The sequence below is a fragment of the Watersipora subatra genome, chromosome 4 (genome assembly GCF_963576615.1).
Source record: "Watersipora subatra chromosome 4, tzWatSuba1.1, whole genome shotgun sequence".
Classification (NCBI taxonomy): Eukaryota; Metazoa; Bryozoa; class Gymnolaemata; order Cheilostomatida; family Watersiporidae; genus Watersipora; species Watersipora subatra.
Window position 1 is genome coordinate 55,308,235 of NC_088711.1, and position 22,543 is coordinate 55,330,777.

The window sequence follows — 22,543 nt, forward strand, 5'->3', positions numbered from 1 at the left end:
CTAATTTATATATATTTGTATTGATATATTTATGCATAGAAGTTACTTACCTTGTACCGTGTAAGTAAAATGTCTGACCAATATCTTTGTTAGTTTAAAACTAACTCATATTATGTAAACATTTGTTCATCTCTTGAATTATTTACTATCTGAGTTCGATTCACTAACTCTTACTGATGTTGAAAATAATAACAAGTTGTTAAAATTCATTAGGAGTAATAGTAAGGAGAGATGAATCATTGTATCTACACTATATAATCAAGTTTTATGATTATTCATATGATTACCTACATTTATATATATATAGATATATATATATATATATATTTATATATATATATATATTATATATAAATATATGAATTCTTCTATATGAATTAGTACTAAACATATACTTAGTGATTGGCTGTGCAACATTAAAACCTATTAATACAATTCGGTGAAAGTTACCCTGAACATTTTATATATATCATTAGATGTATTAATTGCAATTATTCACACTCTTTACTCTATGTAAAAATCGATTGTATCCAAATCTTATAGAAGGTATTAGCTTTTAAAATGCTTTTAAGTTTAATGTGAGCTTGGAGTAACAATATTACAACTTGTTTCCAAAAGAAAGTTGCTTAAAAGACAACAAATTGGAATCATTGTGTTATGTTGTTGTTAAAAAAAGTGTGGCTTGTTAGAGAAAAGTGAGTTAAACACCTAGATTTTTAGAGCATGAATAATACATTATGTACATTTATAGTATAACTGATGTAGTTGAAAGGTAACTTTAAAGACAGCTTTCTGGAGTCAGCAATCATTATTATGTTTCAACCCAATGAAAACAGGTATTGTGTGCTTGGGTATGCACCCAGATGGCTGTTATGTTAGTACACATGTATTAAGTTATAACCATTGATAGGTTAGATATGAAATACTTAGATACATATCATGTATAGGAAAAGTGACTTAGATCACAGCCAGAACAAAATAACTCTTTAAAAAAATGAGAGATTTAAAATAGAATATTTAGTAACTTGGTATCCAATCAGACGGTCCTACAATAACCTCCTTGCATTTGAAATTACAGATTATAACAATAATCAGGACATGGAAGGATTACATCCATGATGGCTATTAATATGTAGCTAATCTTATAAAATGAACCATGACCATTGTTGATACCGGCATATCCTAGATTCTAACTATAATCATTTATAAACTGTAACTGAGAAAAGATGGAGAATTATTAGATTTATAAAAGTTATGATATTCAAAGAATAAGAATGATATATAAAAATAAGAGCTGAAACACGCTGAAAATTTGCATGATTGTAATTATTTCTATAGATGTCTCTTTGTTACAGGAATCATTATTTATTTATTATCATAAAACCACGAAAGTTTTTGTGATGTCGCCAGTTTCCTGTAAGGTTATAGTTTAGTTCTAGTGAAAACTTTCCATAGAAATATACCTGTTTCTATATTTCTTTCAGAGATCTAATAACTGCAATTTGAAACAAATATTACATTAATAAATCCTCATTTTTAATTTAATGTTTTCGAAAGCTAAAAGAATCTCTAATAAAAATTTCAAGCAGTTCTGTATAGCTAAAGGTTAATATTAACAAAACAATCTATGAAATGACAAATTCAGGGAAACCACTGAGCTGATTAAATATGGAAAGGTAAGGTATATCACATGCTGATTTAAATACAGTCAATGCTTCTTTTGTTTTCTAAAAGCTCTATTGTTGCAATAAGCATTAGCAGTAAAAGTTATGCATATGCATGTAGAACATGAATTTAAATTGTTCAGTAAGGAGCTATGCTATTATGACTCTGCAATGTTAACATATTTAAGTGTTTATGTATATATAAATATATATATATATATTATATATCAATACAAATTAATAAATATATATATATAATTATGTATATATTATATATACATAATTAAATATATATATAATTATGTATATATATTTACTTAATTATATATATATATATTTACTAAATATTCTATTTTAAATCTCTCATTTTTTTAAAGATTTACTTTGTTCTGGCTGTGATCTAACTTACTTTTCCTATATATAATTATGTATATATTGGAAAGTCAAATAGCCCTATTTGACTTTCCAATATAAAAGTCAAATAACAGCTATTTGAATTTCCAATTTATACTGCTCCATCCTATGTTGAGCACTCTGATTTTAGTTTCAAGTAGGATACATTTGAATAATTATGTATATATATATTTTTTTTTATCTATATATAAAATTGTTTCCTCACCTCGGTTAACCCGTATGGGGGTAAAGTCTGCTCTAACTCGGATCTCCTACCAGAGACCTGGGAGTTTGAGCACTCACCTAAAGTACTCTCATATCAAATACGTGTTACATCTATGCTAAAGAAGAGTAATTGTTCAAGATAAACAAGTGCAATGAAAAAATTTATTTTTTAGATTATGAGAAAATTGACAGTTTTACAATATCCTGCAGGTATAGAAAATGGTAAACTATAACCATATCCAAGACTTGGAAGGATTATATCCATGATGGCTACTCATTAATATGTAGTTAATCTTATAGGTAAAGCAATGACCAGCATTGAACCATGTTAATACTATTCACTTGATAGACCAAAGTTCATTTATATTGATCAGAAAATCATGAGAAATATCCATAGACTTACCTATTTTATTCAGTTACAAGGTAACTGCTGAAATCTTATAATACCAGTGTTATACAGGTAACATGTATTCCTCTAAGCGCTGACTTTGCTCAAAAAGAATGAAAATGTGCAGCTGTCATTGCGAGTCTAAAGATTTATAGACAGACATCTCTTGGAGCAACAGTAAATACTAACTTTATACAAAGTGTTAAACAAGGTAGCGAGAAAATTGGTCATGTGTGTCTTTTTCGTTTTTATTGTCTTGCTATAGCTATGACTTTAGTATTTCTATCACACTTTCACACCCATTCTCCTGTTAGAAAATTTTGATTTAAGGAGATCATATTCGATATACCATAACTACACGTTAATTATTTTAGCAATTCGCCCAAACATTATGATGCCCCTGTTAAAAATATTGTTGTGTAATGTTCAATTATTATCTATGGAGTCAAGGTCAATTCTTCTCATGTGCACATTTATGGGAAGAGCTTCGACAGTCTCTCCGTTCAGTCAGACAAAAACTGTGTGATATATCATTTTTATATTTGCACTATTATCGATCGTGTAGTCGTTTTTGTAGTGTTTGTGTAGTTGGAATAAATTAGGAGAAAACATAAAAACAACTGTGAAAGTTTTCAAACTTGGTCAAACAACTGTAACTCTCAAATTTTATATCATAAAGAAATTATTTTGTGCAAGTCGAATAAATTAAAAAAAATAAAACAGCTATGAAAGGGTTTAGATGTGAAATAATTAGCAAGTATAATGGCTAAATTATTTGTCATGGCTTAAATTGTTTGTCAAGCAACTTTCTTTCGGAAACAAATTCTAATATTGTTACTCCAGGCTCTCATTAAACTTAAAAGCATTTTAAAACTGAGATTTTCTATAATATTTGGCTACAATCGATTTTTACATAGAGTAAAGGGTGTGAATAAATGCAATTATTACATACTGTATATAAAATGTTGAGGGTTACTTCCACATTGTTATTAGATTTTCTGGTTGCGTTTACTTTTGCACCTGTAATATATAAAAAGCTGATTTTATACTGTAGATACAATGATTCATTTCTCCTGACTATTAATTCTAAGGGATTTTTGTCACATTTTATTATTTTAAACATCAGTAAGTATTAGTGAATCAAACTCAGATAGTAAACTATTTGAGAGAAGAACAAGAGTCTACATAATATTAGTCAGCTTTAAACTAACAAGAATATCGGTCAGAAATTCTAGTTATACGGTACAACGTAAGTAACTTCTATGCATAACTATATCAATAAAAATATATATATATGTTAAAAATATTGTTGTGTAATGTTCAATTATTATCTATGGAGTCAAGGTCAATTCTTCTCATGTGCACATTTATGGGAAGAGCTTCGACAGTCTCTCCGTTCAGTCAGACAAAAACTGTGTGATATATCACTTTTCCATCTGCACTAGTATCGACTGTGTAGTTGTTTTTGTAGTGTTTTGTGTAGTTGGAATAAATTAGGAGAAAACATAAAGACACCTGTAAAGGTTTTCAGACTTTGTCAAACAACTGTAACTTTCAAACTTTATATCATAAAGAAATTATTTTGTGCATGTAAAATAAATTATAAAAATAAAACAACTATGAAAAGGTCTAGATGTGAAATAATTAGCAAGTAATAGCTAAATTAAGTCTGCTTTGCTACAATTACAATACAATATTAATTGGTAACGATAAAATTCATGCAAACTGAGAAAATAAAATATAAAATACATGCAAACTGAGAAAACAAAATAAAAGTCCTGAATATGCTTAATTAATAATAACTTTTTTTACATAGAAGTGAGCGTAAATAAAAAATTTATTGTTTTACTAAAAGCTATCCATCAAATCTTTGAATACAATGATACTGGTAATAATAAGGCCTTTGCATACAAAATTGATTTGTATGTAACGCATAACAACATTTGCCATTCTCATATTCAAAATACATATACATGTACCATGAGAAAAGTGTTTTAGGTAGTGGGAATACTTGTTTTCATTGGGTTGAAACATAATAATGTTGGCAGACACCAGAAAGTTGTCTTTAAAGTTACCTTTCAACTACATCAGTGACATACATGTACATATTCTATTATTCATGCCCTAGATATCTGGTTGGTTAACTCACAGTTCTTTAACAAGCCACACTTTTTAGCAACAACATAACACAATGTTTCAAATGTTTTGTCAAGCAGCTTTCTTTTGGAAACAAATTTTAATATCGTTGCTCCAGGCTCACATTAAACTTAAAAAGCCTTTTAAAACTGATGCTTTCTATAATATTTGGCTACAATCGATTTTTACATAGAGTAAAGAGTGTGAAAAAATGCAATTATTACATATATAGAAAATGTTGAAGGTTCCTGCCACATCTTTATTAGATTTTCATGTTGTGTTTACTATCACACCTGTAATATATAAAAAGTTTAATATATACTGTAGATACAATGATTAATCTCTCCTTACTATTACTCCTAATAAATTTTAATAACTTTTTATGATTTTAAATATCAGTAAGAATTAGTGAATTAAACTCAGATAGTAAACTATTTGAGAGATGAACAAGAGTCTACATAATATTAGTTAGCTTTAAACTAACAAGGATATTGGTCAGACATTCTACTTACACGGTACAAGGTAAGTAACTTCTATGCATAAGTATATCAATAAAAATATAATTAAATTGGACACACGGATAAGGGTTGAATTACTTCCTAGATCAACCATCCCATGTACAGACACAATGAGTTTATTAAAACCTGTGACACATACAATCATTGCAGGAATATTTACTAGTAATAGATATACATTCAATATAGAGAAGATTAGTGATTAATAATTGGCTGTCATCAGGGAGTACATAAAAATTATGCATTACAATCCATATCGCTAATCTACTAGTCGCTATGGTAACGCACGCAGTGTGTTTTTATATATAAAGATAGCTGAAAGTTATGTCTGTACACAGTCTTAATTTTACTCTATAGTTGACAACATGCAGTATTTTGCTCTCCTTATATTACTTGTTGTCGCCATCGGTTACAGTGGTGCAAGTAAGAGATATTTACTGTATTACTTTTTTCAACCGGAATTGTCTATCAATATTTTTTCATGTCAATCTTTTACCTACTATATCTGTTGTTTAAGAACAAATTCAGATTTTTTATCCCTCACAGTTTTTTCTCCTATATTATAACATATGGTATGATATTTGAATTAGAAGTAAATACTGTATTCACGGGATTGTTAAACTGTTTCAGCGAGTCCAGTTGGTTCGTTTAATGGAGACTTGAGACGTTGTCTATTCGCTCAGGATTGCGATTTCACACGCTGTCCATTTGGGGCCCAGACAGATAGATTTGGTTGTCCTCTTCAAGGGTGCCCATGCATACAAAACCCTAGTGAGTACATCGTGGTTTACTTGTTTTACTCATTTTTTGTTTGTGTTATATGCATACTCTGGCTTTTGCTTCAATTGAAAATTAATTTTAAAATAATCATTAAATAAGGCAAAATGTTCAATTTAGTATTTAAATAAACGGAGTAAAAATTTACTAATTTGTTGCGAACAGCTTAGTGATATAATCAAAAACTTATTATTCAATTTTAGCGAATCCAGTTGGTCCGTTTAATGGAGACTCGAGACGTTGCCCATTCACTCAAGATTGTGATATCCCACGCTGTCCATTTGGAACACAGACAGATAGACTCGGTTGTCCTCTTCAAGGGTGCCCGTGTGGACCTGGTTTTAGTGAGTACAGCTTTACATTGTGTCTTTTCTAATATTATATATTGTATCCAAAAATTTATAAAAGTATAATTAAGGCGTTTTACAAAATTGCCAAAGTTTTTTATTTTATACACAGCTTTGCAAACGATTCGCACTGATATTAATTAGCATATTCTATGGTGGTCTACTAACTTTTTCAGACCTGTCATACGTATATTACCTGGATATCTTTTTTACAGTTCCTCCAGACCTTTTGTGTTTTTGTTACCTTCTGATTTTTTACAGCTTTTCCAGACCTGTCATATTTTTTTTACTTTCTGATATTTTCACAGCTCCTCCAGACCTGTCATGCGTTTGTGCAACAACTCCATGTAACTGCCCTGTAAGCTGTCCAAGACTATCATGTCCTGTAAACTGCGCTGCAGGAAATGGTTGGGTGATCAGTCCTGATGGTTGCAGCACGTGTCAGTGCAGACCTGGTGAGCTATTGGCGTATTATAACTTCAAGACAAAAATGAAATTTGTTATCCATCTACATCCAGTGGATTAGGTGTGTATGTATTATCTTGTTTTTAGATCACATGGTATAATACAAAGTTCCATGTCTGTTGTACACCTTCTAATCAGCTCTTAAATTTTCACAACATTTCTTCTATAATGATCATATATATTTACTGTAAATCTTCTACACAGTTCATATGTATTCACCGTATATATTCGACACATATCATATATCACGTTTGAAAAATTGAGCTTGTTGAAAAAGTGATGATCACAGGAGATTTTAGACTTGATTGAACATTTAATTTTCAGGACCACTCTCTATCTGCCCAGCATTAACATGCCCCGCAAACCTTCGTTGTCTAAATGGGTTTATAGCAGATGTAAATAGATGTCCTACCTGCCAATGTAGTAAGTAAACTGTTTTAGCTGCCATAGTAATGAATAACTCTTCTCTTACATTTAAGAGTATAATAATCACAGAAATCTATCCATTAATTTCTTAGCAGTAACATCAACCACAGAACGAATAACTATGGTTACAGAAAAATAAACATTTTTAAACTTATTCCAGTTCACAGTTAGATGACACTCTCTTCAAGTGTTTTGTGTCTGTTGTTTCAGGACCATCTCCTGTCTGCCCAGTTCTGGTGTGTCCGGTAAACCTTCAATGTTCCAACGGTTTTGCACTTGACCAAACTGGATGTCCAACTTGCCAATGCATTGAGTATGCTCTTATCATATAGAGTTATCTTGCTAATAAATAATACCTAAAGGTAGTCAATTCTTATTACTCAAATTCATTTATAAAGTGTGAGTTCTGATCTCATTCGAATCTTAAACATTGTACTGTTTAAATCATACTTACTTTGCTAACATATATTGCACAAATACTGTCATTTTCAATTTTACTCTGTAATAAATAAGTTCAATAACATTTACTCATCATATTATTGTCCTTAATATTGTTATTCTCTCATCATTGTTCAAACTCACCTGTTTCATTTAAATAGAAAATAGCTCTTTTATTAAGAAGTTATTTACTTTCATAGCAAACACTCCTAAATTTTAAAAGCATAAAAAATGTACAGGCTATATTATAAACCTGACATTATTTTAATTTCATAGCCTCTGGTTCTAACTTACAGCATTATATAATCTGTTATTAGTGAAATTATATGAGTCTACCAAGTCTTTTTTATTGTCATGATGTCAGTCACGCCAAACTTTATTGAGTTAATTTGATTAATAACATAGAGTATAATTGTTTTTTCTTTACATCTTAATGTTCTTAAGTACAAAATATCATTTTGTCTATATACAGCATATAATTGTACATTTGGAGGTTTTGTCTAAATGCGCTGTTATTTTCATATTTTTATGCACTGATTGCAGACCCAACTGCCTGTCCTTTGATGAGATGTACTGGACCATGTCCTCTTGGTTTCCTCAGTGACCTAAATGGCTGCCAAACCTGCACTTGCAGTGAGTGTCTATTAGATCTTTTCATGGACCTTATCTAAAACTGTTGTTATGCTCCATTACACGTCAATGAACAGTTTAGGGAACAAAGTATAAGAGAAGACAAATCTCACTATACTGTATGATATACAGACTCTTAAATCTCGTTGATGGTCTTATGCATTACCAACAATGTAGTCATAAGTTGTCCGCTAAATGTTTCTCAATCTTTGTTTTAGTCCAAGGAACCAATCAGTGGAATGCTTGGGGACCATGGTCTAGCTGTTTTGGTACATGCGGGAAAAGAACCAGAAACTGTGTAGGTAATGGATGTCTTGGTAGAGATTTCCAAAGAAGGACATGCAGAAACAAAAGATGTTAAGGTAATATTCTTTATTCTGAGCATAACGTTGTGAAAAAACAGAATCACTTTTTGTGGTAATTTTTGGGTACCTTAAAATCATATTATATTATATCAGAAGTCAAATATATATTTTTTTAATTTTTAATTGTCGAGTCTCTGACATGAAAAATAATGTAATTACGCTGTGATACTGAGCATTCTTGTGTTTATGATTTTGAACACATCTATATGTATCTCAAATTTCAGAGCTAGACCAATATTCTCTTATTTTGATCATATCAAGTGATGAACAAGTTAGATTAAGATTAATTATTATATTGTTTCCGATTGCCATATTAAAACAGACTGTCACTCTGCATTATTAACTTCTGTTCGCTTCTGGTGTACTTAGTTAAAAAAAATGGTCAAGCTATCTTATCTTATTTTAAAACAGAAGTGTGGTCCAATAGAAAAAAATTATTGTATTTTTGGTTGTAGCTTTCTAAAGAAACATGCTCAAGAAAGTTGCATTGCGCTGTGGTTTATTTTTGCAGGTTTGCTAAGCTCAACCTCTGCAAAATTATTTTACAATGAAGATTCAAGCCTCAAGACTTCATCTGTACTATGGAAACCTCGACACGCTATGAACTGTTTGTGCAGCTTCAATAATTTCTATGCTTTCTTCATTTATATACAAAAGATGGCCAGTCATATTTATGAAATATACAGGAATATGCCACAGTTCGCAGGTTTCATTAATTTTTTGTTAACTGATGCTGGTTGCATGTTGTTAGTTGTTCTCTCCTGTTCTTTGACAATATGACGCCAGGTCTTTAAAGTCAGCTGTTTCTATTTGTATAATAAATTTGTTACCTTAGATGCATTAAACTACGCATATTCTCCAACCAGTTTAAAGTCAATCAACCAGTCTACCACCCTGGACGGGGAGCCAAAGCTACTAGCTGCAAAACTAGTACTATACTTCCTTGAGCTCTAAACATATATATTTCCAAAGAGTTAATTAATCTTAGTAGATTTTATTATAAAGTATCAGTATTTTTCTATGTTTTTGGATTTTGTTTACGTTTGAGAAAATCAAACTGCCAGGATGTTCTGAGATTAAACGGAACAAAACTTGATCACAGTTAAAATGTTCAAAAGCAAAGTACGCGTGGAATGGTATTAAAAATAGCAATTGCACCAACCAGCCACCATAGAACCGTTTAGATTACTAAAACCGATAGTTATTACTTGCCCTTGACCCGACCTCGGAGAATCTATATTAGCTCGCTAGAACACCAGATTACTACTATAAATAATATATAAATACCGGTATGTATTATATCGATAGACACGAATATATTTTGCACGAGTGTCTTTGTCTTGCTTTTAAAAGTTTTTTTTTTAAGAAAACATACAATCTTTATAAAATGCTTTTACAGTATTTAAAAAGATAGTCTTGTACGTGTACATAAGATATAATTATACATGTATATAATAGAAGAAGGCCTAAATTCTGACAAATCCCAAATAATATTGAGATGTTTTATGTAGAGGAAAGTCTCTCCTTTCAGTCCAGCAGAACTCAAACTCTCACTTTACATGTAATTTGTATAAACTCTGCAACACCAAGTAGGGTAACACGATGTTGGGTTAGACATCGCATATAGATTTGTATTTATATATAAATGCATAATTTTATATATCAAATGCATGTTACATCAATGCTAGAGCAGAGTAATTCTTTGAGATAAACAAAAATAATAAAGAAATTTGTCTTTAGTTTGTAAGAAAGTTTACAGTGTTACAATATCCTGCATGTATAGAAAGAGGTAAACTATAACCATATTCAGGACTTGGAAGGATTATACCCATGATGGCTTTTCATTATTATGTAGTTAATCTTATAGGTAAAGCAATGACCAGCATTGAACCATGTTAATACTATTTACTTGGTAGACCAAAGTTTGTTTATATTGATCAGAAAATCATGAGAAATATTCATAGACTGACACTTTTTTTTCAGCTAGGCGGCAATTGCTGAAATATAAATATAGTAAACCATTATTATATCTAGGTAACTTGAGTGTATTTAGTTGTTATGATCTGCAAAAAAATATAACATTACACTGTACTACTTGCAGTATGTCTTGTGAAAAGTTCTTACCTTCGAAACTTACATGTCATAAACTTTTAAGCTAGATTAAATCAATATAACTTACTAAATTATCTTAGCTAGACCAAGTCTACCTGCTCTGGCAGATGCGGGAAAAGAACCAAAAACCATGTAGATAATTGATGTTGTGGTAAATATTTCTAAAGAAGATCATGCAGAAACAAGAGATGTTAAAGTAATATTCAGTTTTCTGAGCAGAGTTGTCCGTGTACATGGTCTTTCCTGCCTCAGCATACGGCTTGACCTGTACTAAGGTTCACATGGCATGGCGGAAAAATCTTATGTAGTAATATAGAAACAATAGTTATTATATTATTCAAACATTCCATGGTCAAAGTAATCTACACTTTATATAAGTGTTGTACATATTCAAAGCTAGCGACGAACTAGTATGTTAACCTTAGTAACTATGCTTACCTACAGAAGTTTTATTGTTTTCAGTATATTTAGTGGCAATGATCAACAAAAAATTTAACATTAAAGTATACCCAAAGAGAAACTTTACTCTCAAGACAGACGTACGAATAACATAAATTTTATTTCATTTAATTTTAATTTAGCTTACTAAACACGCACTTAAAGCTAAGGTTTACTTTGTACTTTGCACTATTTGACTGAGTTTTAACTTCATATTACTAAAGTTTACTCACTTATAAGTTTCAGTTCTCACCTTCGCTTTAACTGTTAGCAGGCCCATTAAAAACTTTTTCAACCTACTTCATCAAACAAGCCAGAACGATGCTAGTTCCGTAATATTGTGGATCGTTGTTAGCAAATTAAGAAAAATTGTCTGGCTTTTCGTTAGAAGAAAATCCAATTCCAACTTTGCTAGTTGTTTTAAAAGGGATGTATTGGGTTTTACGTGTGATAATTGCTGAGCTGAGAAAAATGTTTTTTCCTGTTTTTTTTTCAGCCATTGTGAAAACAGTGTCAGCAAAACTTCTAGTGTAAAGTTATTATTTCATCTATACAAAAATCTGAAATAGTCAATTTTTTAAAGAATGAATGAGATTTTTGTGTATGGGTGCATAAACTGGTTGTGACTTATACATGAGGTGGCACACGAGGAACATGTCTTCTTCACAATTCATCAAACTGGAATAACAATCGCTCATGCGCACGAGATTATGAATGTGAAATAAATTTGAAATGTTGTGCAGTTACACATGGTTACAGACCAATTTGTTTTGTGTCACGCCAATATTGGTATTTGACTGTTTGAGTGTGCCATCTTCTCATGAACTTTCAGCTGTTTAATTTAATATGATTGAATAAATTCATATTTATATCACTATATATATAAACATATATAATTTTATCTTTATAGTAATATACCACTGTAAATATATGACATTATACTTATAAAAAAAAATTTTGTCTTGTCTATAAAATATATATAATTTAATATAATTTTAATAATAACTGGAAATATATCTTAATCTTAAAAGTTTCTTAGGATTTTTTTAGCATGCCATGTGAACCTCAGAACAGGTCAAGTCGTATCCTGAGGGCACACTGTACACCTGTCTCAGAGGTAAGAAATCCCCATCATATACTGGACGTTATGCATCGAGGAAAGTCTTTACCTGGCCATTGGTAAAACCAGGTACATGGACAACTCTGCTCAGAAAACAGAATAATACTTTAATATCTCTTGTTTCTGCATGACCTTCTTTGAAAATATCGACCAAGACAATTATTTACACGGTCTTTGGTTCTTTCACGGAATCTGCCAGATCAGGTAGACACAGTCTAGCTAAGATAATTTAGTAAGTTGAATTGATTTAATCTAGGTTAAAAGTTAGCTAGATATATTAATGGTTTACTTCACTTATGGACTAACTTAAATCTCGCTGCCTCATCCAACACTTTTGTTTATACTCAGTAATCACCCTTGTTATACAGTAACTGATGCCCGTCTATGAATTATTAGACACACAATGAAAACAGTACATTTCCATTTTTTGAGCAAAATCGGCACTTACAGGAATACATGTTATATGTATAACATCGATATTATAGGAATTCAGCAGTTACCTTGTAGCTGCATAAAAATGTGCAAGTCAATGAATATTTCTCATGATTTTCTGATCAATATTAATGAACTTTGGTCTACCAAGTGAATAGTATTAACATGGACCAGTGCTGGTCATTGTATTATCTATAAGATGAACTACATATTAATGAGTAGCCATCATGAGTATAATCCTTCCAAGTCTTGAATATGGCTATAGTTTACCTCTTTCTATACATGCAGGATAGTGTAAAACTGTCAACTTTCTCATAAACTAAAAAATAAACTTCTTTATTATTCTTGTTTGTGTCAAAGAATTACTCTGCTCTAGCATTGATGTGACACGCCTTTGATATATGATATTTATATACATGTATACATACAAATCAACATGCAATATCTAGCCCAAACTCGTATTACCCTATTTTTGTGTTGCTGAATTTATTCAATTTCAAGCGAGACTATGAGTTCTGCTTGACTGAAAGGAGAGACTTTCCTCTATATATGAAGCATCTCAATATTACTTAGGAATTGTTGAAATTTAGGCCTTCTTCTATTATATACATGTATATTTATATCTTATGTGAGACTAACTTTTTACACATTGTTAAAGGATTTTACAAAGATTCTATGTTATCTTTATAAAATAAAACTATAAAAAACAAGAGAAAAAGACTCGTGCAAAGATATTCGTGTCTATCAATATAATACATACCGGTATTTATATATTATTTATACTAGTACTCTGTTGTCTAAGCGAGCTAATAGAAATTCTCAGAGGTCGTGGTCAAAGGCAAATTATAACTATCGGTAGCAGTAATGAATATGGTTCCATGGTGGTTGGTCGGTGCAATTGCTGGAGTGATGACCTACCATGCGGAATTTATGAGTTGGACCATTTTTTGGACTCGTTTTGTAACCTTCAACTGTGGAGAAACAAAAGACATGACTTTTATGGTAGTAAATAACAAATTAAACAGGAGGAGCATTCAAGATAAAGTTCAAATTTTGGTTGACTTCATTAGCAATTATCAATATTTTTCCAACATTTTCAATTGTTTTTTATGTTTAAGGGAATTTAATTTCTTGGATGCTTCAATGTTGAAATCGATATAACTTGATCACTGTTAAAATTCTCAGCTCAAGCCAAAGCGCAATTATGACGCTCTTAGTTGCTAATAGACCGAAAGAATAAAGACAAGAGCCGCTGCAACTTAACATAACAGTCAATATCAACTATTGCAACATTGCTAACTAGTAATACCATTCTACGCATACTTTTCCTTTTGAACATTTAAACCGTCATCAGGTCTTGTTCAGTTTAATCTTTAAACATCCTGGCAGTTCGAGTTTCTCAAACGTAAAAAAACCCAAGACATCAAAAAATACCGATACTTTATGATAAATTCTACTAAGATTCTGTGTAGGCTCATCTTTAAAAAGAACTTAGGGAACACTAGCACTACAAAAAAAGGTCTTTCAAAAGGAACCAAAAAACTCGTGTATTATTACACACTTACATTACAACAAATATGTAATTTGTTGTGAGTTTATTCATTGCGTTGGTTTATTTAGATCTTTGAACAAATGTTTTAGCAAAAGTGGTGAGATTTATTATAGCCAACAAGGTTAAGAACCATTTGTGTAGACAGAGTAAAACATACCACATACGTATAGAATAATTGTACTAATTAAAACCATTGGTTGATAATTGGGTACCCATTATTTTTTTTTGTAAGAATTGAATGCAATCTCTTTAAAAAGGCTTTTTCATTTATTCAGTTATTTATTGGTTGAAAACTAAACTTTATTATGTAACAACATGAAGTTAATTTAAGTAAAAAATCTGACATGTTCAAATTTATTGACACAGAGTAATTGATGCACTGACACGTAGGAATATCTCACTGAATAAACTTGAAAGCCACCTAAAATCAAAGGCTTGTTATCCTAATAATTTGCCATTTAAGTTCAATCAATGAATATGTAAGTTTTCTTAGCATTAGAAGTTGTTTTTTTTCAATTTCAGCTCATTTGACCAGCTATAATAAGACCACTCTTTGTTTTCTAAGTAACTTTTGAATAGGATAGATAAAGATTGACTTCACTTATTTTCAGACTATCCAAAGTGCAACCGGTGTTGAGACTGTGTGATAAATACATGGTGAGTTGATATCCTGACTCATCTATATAACCATTTGGTAATAAATATGCTTAAAAGTTGATTTGCAACAAAATTCACATTACCGTTATTGGATATGATAAGATTCACCATGTCTTACTCTGTTGTGTTGTAGGTGGAAAATATGTGGAAATGTGATTACAAGCTCCTAAAAGTTCAAAAACGAACAGGAAATTGCAGCCACACGAGACCGCCATAGTTTGGATAATCTTTCCAAAAGGGCTCAAATGTGGTGTAGTTGTGAGAGATGGTTTCTGTTTACACTTTTTTCAACCTTATTCGTCGAATAATTTTCACAAATATACTGCACGCATTCAATAAAACTATGTCTATTGTTCTTATGCGTCTGTTTTACCGTCCCTGTAATGCTGTCACTTTTAGCACTGACATAACTTACCGTAAAAAATCGTTAAACTTTTTAACCTTAGATCGAAGGAGTACACATCATTATCCGATAATCATGACGAGTCTGTTGGTCACCTGTGAATATCGAAAAGTGCTGCAAAAATTATTTGCGAAGTATTTGGTCACATGATCAGGTTACGACTTGACGATTGAATAATGCCGAAAAAAACTGTAATGTAGCGAGCATCTATATTTGATACGGTGTCTTCGGTAAAACCCAAAGTGTTTGTCATAAACTAGTACTACGATAAGTTTTATATTGAGCTGTTTATTGGCTTTTTAATTCACGTGAGAACATACGTGACAAGACGATAACAAAACTTTGTGGTTACGTCATTGAAACAAAGAGATTCCAATATACAACAGCTGTTCGTTTTTGAGCTTTCAAGAGCTTGTAATCACATTTCCACATATTTGGCACTTACAACACAACAGAGTAAGACATGGCGAATCTTTTCATACCAAATAACTGTAATGTAAATTTTGTTGCAAGTCAACCTTTAAAGCTCAAGGAAGTATTGTATTAGTTTTGTAGCTAGTAGCTTTGGCTCCCTGTCCAGGTTGGTAGATCTACTGGTTGATTGAATTTAAACTGGTTGGAGATTATGTGTAGTTTAATGAATCTAAGGTAACAATATTATTATACGAAAAAAACTGTTGACTTTAAAGACCTGGCATTGTATTGTCAAAGAACAAGAGAAAACAACTAACAACATGCAACCGGCATCAGTTAACAAAAAACTAATGAAGCCTGCGTACTGCAACATATTTTTGTGTATTTCATAAATATGACTGGCCATCTCTTGTATATGAATGAAGAAAACATAGAAATTATTGAAACCTCACAAAACAGTTCATAGCATGTTGAAAGTTCCACACTAATGATGAAGCCTTTAAGCTTGAATCTTCATGGTAAGGCGATTTTGCAGAGGTAAAGCTTTTCGAACCTGCAAAATTAAACTACAGCATAATGCAACTTTCTTGAGCATGTCTGTTTAGAAAGCTAATGCCAAAAATAAAAAAAAGTTTCTACTTTTGGCTTCGCTTTTGTCTTAATTTATTATTTTTGTGTTCAAGTTAGATAAAGTTGGTACCACAGGCTAGATAAAAATAATATAGCTTGACCAGTTGAATTAACTAAGCACGCCAAAAGCGAACAGAGATTAATAATGCAGAGTGACAGTCTCTTTGAATACGACAATCGGAAGCAGTATAATATTTAATCTTATTCTAACTTGTTCATCATTTGATCGAAAAGAATATTAGTTTAGCTCTGAAATTTGAAATATATATATAGATGTGTTCAAAATCATAAATGCGAGGATGTTCAGTAACACAGCGCAATTGTTTTCCATGTTGGTAACTTGACAAAAAGAAAATTAAAAAATATTTAACTCACTTCTGATATAATATATTATGATTTTAATGTACCCAAATTTTACCACAAAAATGAATCTTTTTTACAAACAATACATTTTTGTTACCTTAACATCTTCTGTTTCTGCATGTCCTTTTTCGGAAATCTCTACCAAGACATCCATTACCTACACAGTTTCTGGTTCTTGTCTTGATTCCTTGGACAAAGATTGAGAAACATTAAGCGGACAACTTATGACTACATTGTTGGTAATGCATAAGATCATCAACAAGATTTAAGAGTCTGTATATAATACATTAGTATAGGGAGATTTGTCTTCTCTTATAATTTGTTATCTAAACTGTTCCTTGACATGTAATGGCACATAACACCAGTCTTAAATAAAGTCAATGAAAAGATCTAAATGACACTCACTGCAAGTGCAGGTTTGGCAGCCATTTAGGTCACTGAGGAAACCAAGAGGACATGGACCAGTACATCTCACCAAAGGACAGGCAGTTGGGTCTGCAATCAGTGAATAAAAATATGAAAACAACAGCGCATTTAGACAAAATCTCAGAATTTACATTTATATATTTTATAAATACAACATCAAATTCTGTACTAAAAACATTCAAAATGTAAAGAGAAAACAGTATTCTATGTTATTAATCAAAATAATTCAATAAAATTTGACGTGACTGACATGATGACAATAAAAAAGATCCGATAGACTTAATGAGTTTCACTAATAACAGATTATATAATGTTGTAAATAAGGACTAACGGCTATGAAACTAAAACTATATTAAGTTTATAATAGTCTGTACACTTCTTATGCTTTTAAAAATTAGGAGTGTTTGCTATGAAAGTAGATCACTTCTAATAAAAGAGCTATTTTCTACTTTGATGAAACAGGTAAGTTTTAATAATGATGAGAGAATAACAATAATAAGAACAGTAATCTGCTGACTAAAATGTTATTGAACTTATTTAGTTTAGAGTTAATTTGAAAATGACAGTCTTCGTGCAATATATGTCAGCAAAGTAAGTATGATTTAAACAGTACAATGTTTAAGATTCGAATAAGATCAGAACTCACACTTTATAAATGAAATTGAGTAATAAGAATTGACTACATTTAGGTATTATTTATTAGCAAGATAACTCTATATGATAAGAGCATACTCACTGCATTGGCAAGTTGGACATCCAGTTTGGTCAAGTGCAAAACCGTTGGAACATTGAAGGTTTACCGGACACACCAGAGCTTGGCAGACAGGAGATGGTCCTAAATAAACGGACATAAAACACTTGAAGAGAACGTCCTCTAACTGTGAATTCTAATAAGTTTAGTGATGTCTATTTGTCTGTAACCATAGTTATTTGTTTTGCAGTTTATGTTACTGCTAAGAAATTAATTAATGGATTTTTTGTGATTATTATACATTGCTAAATGTAAGTCAAAAGTTAGTCTTTTTTACTGCAGCTAAAACAGTATACATGTACTTACTACATTGGCAGGTAGGACATCCATTTACATCCGCTGTAAACCCATTTGGACAACGTATGTTTGCTGGACATGTTAATGCTGGGCAGATAGAGAGTGGTCCTGAAAATTTAATGTTCAATCAAGTCTAAAATCTCCTGTGATCATCACTTTTTCAACAAGCTCAACTTTTAAGGCGTGATATATGATATGTGTAGAATATATACGGTAAATACATATGAATTGCGTAGAAGATTTACAGTAAATACATATATATGATCATTATAGAAGAAATGTTGTGAAAATCTAAGAGCTGATTAGAAGATGTAAAACAGACATGGAACTCTGTATTATACCATGTGAACTAAAAACAAGATAATTTATGCACACATAATCCACTCGATGTAGATGGATAATACTTTTTTTATAGTCTTAAAGCTATAATAGGTCAATAGCTTACCAGGTCTGCACTGACACGTGTTGCAACCATCAGGACCGATCACCCAACCATTTCCTGCTGCACAGTTTACAGGACAGGATAGTCTCGGACAGCTTACAGGGCAGTTACATGGAGCTGTTACACAAACGCATGACAGGTCTGGAGGAGCTGTTAAAAGATCAGAAGTTAACAAAGACTCGAAAGTTCTGGAGGTGCCGTAAAAAATATAAATAGGTAACAGAAGTATGACAGGTCTGGAAAAGCTAGTAAGCCATCATCGAAGACACTAATTTAAATTATTCTATATCGTTTGTAAAGCTGTGTATAAATAAAAAAATGTTGCAATTTTGTAAAACGCTTTAATTATACTTTTATAAAGATTTGAGTATAGTGTATAATAATAGAATAAACTCAATGTAAAGCAGTACTCACTAAAACCAGGTCCACATGGGCAACCTGGAAGAGGACAACCGAGTCTATCGGTCTGTGCTCCAAACGGACAGCGTGTGATATCACAATCTTTAGCGAATGGGCAACGTCTCGAGTCTCCATTAAACGGACCAACTTGATTCGCTAAAATTGATTAATAAGTTTTGATTACCTAACTAAGCTGTCCGTAACACATTAGTAAATCTTTACTCAGTTTAATTTACTACCAAACTGAACCTTATGCCTAATTTATTGATTATTTTAAAAGTAATTTCCAAATGAAGCAAAAGCCAGAATATGCATATAACATAGAAAAACAAAAATGAGTTAAACAAGTAAACCACTGTGTACTCACTAGGGTTTCGTGTGCATGGGCACCCTTGAAGAGGACAACCAAATCTATCTGTCTGGGCCCCAAATGGACAGCGTGTGAAATCACAATCTTGAGCGAATGGGCATAGTCTGGAGTCTCCATTAATTGGACCAACTTGATTCGCTAAAATTAATAAATAAATTTTTGATTGTATTCCTAAGTTATCGGAAACATACAAGTAATTTTCTACTCATTGCATTTTACTACCAAATAGAATATTATGCATCATTCATTGTTTATTTTTAAAGTGATTTCCAAATGAAACAAAGACCAGAAAATACATACAACATGTATAATGAGTATAAACAAGTAAACCATGGAATACTCACCAGGGGTTTGCGTGCATGGGCACCCTTGAAGAGGACAACCAAATCTATCCGTCTGGGCCCCAAATGGACAGAGTGTGATATCACAATCTTGAGCAAATGGGCAACGTCTGGAGTCTCCATTAATTGGACCAACTTGATTCGCTAAAATTAATAAATAAATTTTGTATTGTATTCCAAAGTTGTCGGAAACATACAAGTAGTTTTCCACTCATTGCAATTTACTATCAAATAGAATATTATGCATTATTCATTGTTTATTTTTAAAGTAATTTCCAAATGAAACAAAAGTCAGAAAATACATACAACATGTATAATGAGTATAAACAAGTTAACCACTGTGTACTCACTAGGGTTTTGCGCGCATGGGCACCCTTGAAGAGGACAACCAAATCTATCTGTCTGAGCTCCAAACGGACAGCGTGTGATATCGCAATCTTGAGCGAATGGGCAACGTCTCAAGTCTCCATTAAACGGACCAACTGGATTCGCTAAAACAGTTTAACAATCTCATAAATACAGTATTTACCTCTAATTCAAACATCGTAATATATGTTATATCAGATGAAATAACTGTGAGGTATAAAAAATCTGAATGTGTCCTTAAACAGCATATGTAGTAGGTAAAAGATTGACATGAAAAATATTGATAGATAATACTGGTTGAAAAGAGTAATACAGTAAATATCTCTTACTTGCACCACTGTAACCGATGGCGACAACAAGTAATATAAGGAGAGCGAAATACTGCATGTTATCAACTCTAGAGTGAATCTAAGACTGTGTACAGACATAACTTTCAGCTATCTTTATATATACAAACACACTGTGTGCGTTACCATAGCAACGAGTAGATTAGCAAATATGGATTGTAATGCATGATTTTCCTGTACTCCCCGATGACAGCCAATTATTAATCAATAATCTTCTCTATATTGAATGTATATTTATTACTATTAAATATTCCTGCAATGATTGTATGTGTTACAAGATTAAATAAACCCATTGTGTCTGTACATAAGATGATTGCTCTAGGAAGTAGTTCAACTCTTATCCGCGTGTCTAATTTATATATATTTGTATTGATATATTTATGCATAGAAGTTACTTACCTTGTACCGTGTAAGTAAAATGTCTGACCAATATCTTTGTTAGTTTAAAACTAACTCATATTATGTAAACATTTGTTCATCTCTTGAATTATTTACTATCTGAGTTCGATTCACTAACTCTTACTGATGTTGAAAATAATAACAAGTTGTTAAAATTCATTAGGAGTAATAGTAAGGAGAGATGAATCATTGTATCTACACTATATAATCAAGTTTTATGATTATTCATATGATTACCTACATTTATATATATATAGATATATATAGATATATATATATATATATATATATTTATATATATATATATATATTATATATAAATATATGAATTCTTCTATATGAATTAGTACTAAACATATACTTAGTGATTGGCTGTGCAACATTAAAACCTATTAATACAATTCGGTGAAAGTTACCCTGAACATTTTATATATATCATTAGATGTATTAATTGCAATTATTCACACTCTTTACTCTATGTAAAAATTGATTGTATCCAAATCTTATAGAAGATATTAGCTTTTAAAATGCTTTTAAGTTTAATGTGAGCCTGGAGTAACAATATTACAACTTGTTTCCAAAAGAAAGTTGCTTAAAAGACAACAAATTGGAATCATTGTGTTATGTAGTTGAAAGGTAACTTTAAAGACAGCTTTCTGGAGTCAGCAATCATTATTATGTTTCAACCCAATGAAAACAGGTATTGTGTGTTTGGGTATGCACCCAGATGGCTATTATGTTAGTACACATGTATTAAGTTATAACCATTGATAGGTTAGATATGAATAGCATAGATACATATCATGTATAGGAAAAGTGACTTAGATCACAGCCAGAACAAAGTAACTCTTTAAAAAAATGAGAGATTTAAAATAGAATTTTTAGTAACTTGGTATCCAATCAGACGGTCCTACAATAACCTCCTTGCATTTGAAATTACATATTATAACAATAATCAGGACATGGAAGGATTACATCCATGATGGCTATTAATATGTAGCTAATCTTATAAAATGAACAATGACCAGTGTTGATACCGGCATATCCTAGATTCTAACTATAATCATTTATAAACTGTAACTGAGAAAAGATGGAGAATTATTAGATTTATAAAAGTTATGATATTAAAAGAGTTAGAATGAGATATAAAAATAAGACCTGAAACACGCTGAACATTTGCTTGATTGTAATTATTTCTATAGATGTCTCTTTGTTACAGGAATCATTATTTATTTATTATTATAAAACCACGAAAGTTTTTGTGATGTCGCCAGTTTCCTGTAAGGTTATAGTTTAGTTCTAGTGAAAACTTTCCATAGAAATATACCTGTTTCTATATTTCTTTCAGAGAATTAACAACTGCATTTTGAAACAAATATTCCATTAATAAATCCTCATTTTTAATTTAATGTTTTCGAAAGCTAAAAGAATCTCTAATAAAAATTTCAAGCAGTTCTGTATAGCTAAAGGTTAATATTAACAAAGCAATCTATGAAATGACAAATTCAGGGAAAC

At 31.2% G+C, this 22,543-nt stretch overlaps 2 protein-coding genes across 2 annotated transcripts; one reads left to right on the forward strand and one right to left on the reverse strand.

Annotated features, from left to right (window-relative positions):
• Positions 1–5,686: 5,686 nt before the first annotated feature.
• LOC137394364 (antistasin-like) lies at positions 5,687–8,378 on the forward strand. The gene is made up of 6 exons (XM_068081076.1): positions 5,687–5,744; positions 5,952–6,092; positions 6,302–6,442; positions 6,754–6,900; positions 7,547–7,649; positions 8,318–8,378. Exons 1-6 carry the CDS (start codon positions 5,687–5,689, stop codon positions 8,376–8,378), a joined length of 651 nt encoding a protein of 216 aa, XP_067937177.1.
• Positions 8,379–17,257: 8,879 nt separating this feature from the next.
• LOC137394365 (antistasin-like) lies at positions 17,258–20,669 on the reverse strand. Its single transcript, XM_068081077.1, has 8 exons — positions 20,612–20,669; positions 20,267–20,407; positions 19,920–20,060; positions 19,573–19,713; positions 19,221–19,361; positions 18,810–18,956; positions 18,053–18,151; positions 17,258–17,385 (listed from the first exon to the last, which is right to left on the reverse strand). Exons 1-8 carry the CDS (start codon positions 20,667–20,669, stop codon positions 17,258–17,260), a joined length of 996 nt encoding a protein of 331 aa, XP_067937178.1.
• Between the last annotated feature and the right edge of the window lie 1,874 nt (positions 20,670–22,543).

What these genes read in the sequence shown, in the direction of transcription:
- LOC137394364 (XM_068081076.1), top strand. Translation starts at nt 5,687, where the DNA reads ATGCAGTATTTTGCTCTCCTTATATTACTTGTTGTCGCCATCGGTTAC. An exon ending in CCCATGCATACAAAACCCTA is followed by an intron (nt 6,093 to 6,301) that starts GTGAGTACATCG and finishes ATTCAATTTTAG; the next exon opens with CGAATCCAGTTGGTCCGTTT. An exon ending in CCCGTGTGGACCTGGTTTTA is followed by an intron (nt 6,443 to 6,753) that starts GTGAGTACAGCT and finishes ATATTTTCACAG; the next exon opens with CTCCTCCAGACCTGTCATGC.
- LOC137394365 (XM_068081077.1), bottom strand. Translation starts at nt 20,669, where the DNA reads ATGCAGTATTTCGCTCTCCTTATATTACTTGTTGTCGCCATCGGTTAC. An exon ending in CCCATGTGGACCTGGTTTTA is followed by an intron (nt 18,957 to 19,220) that starts GTGAGTACTGCT and finishes ATCTTTTAACAG; the next exon opens with CTCCTCCAGACCTGTCATGC. An exon ending in CACGTGTCAGTGCAGACCTG is followed by an intron (nt 18,152 to 18,809) that starts GTAAGCTATTGA and finishes CCGTTTATTTAG; the next exon opens with GACCATCTCCTGTCTGCCAA.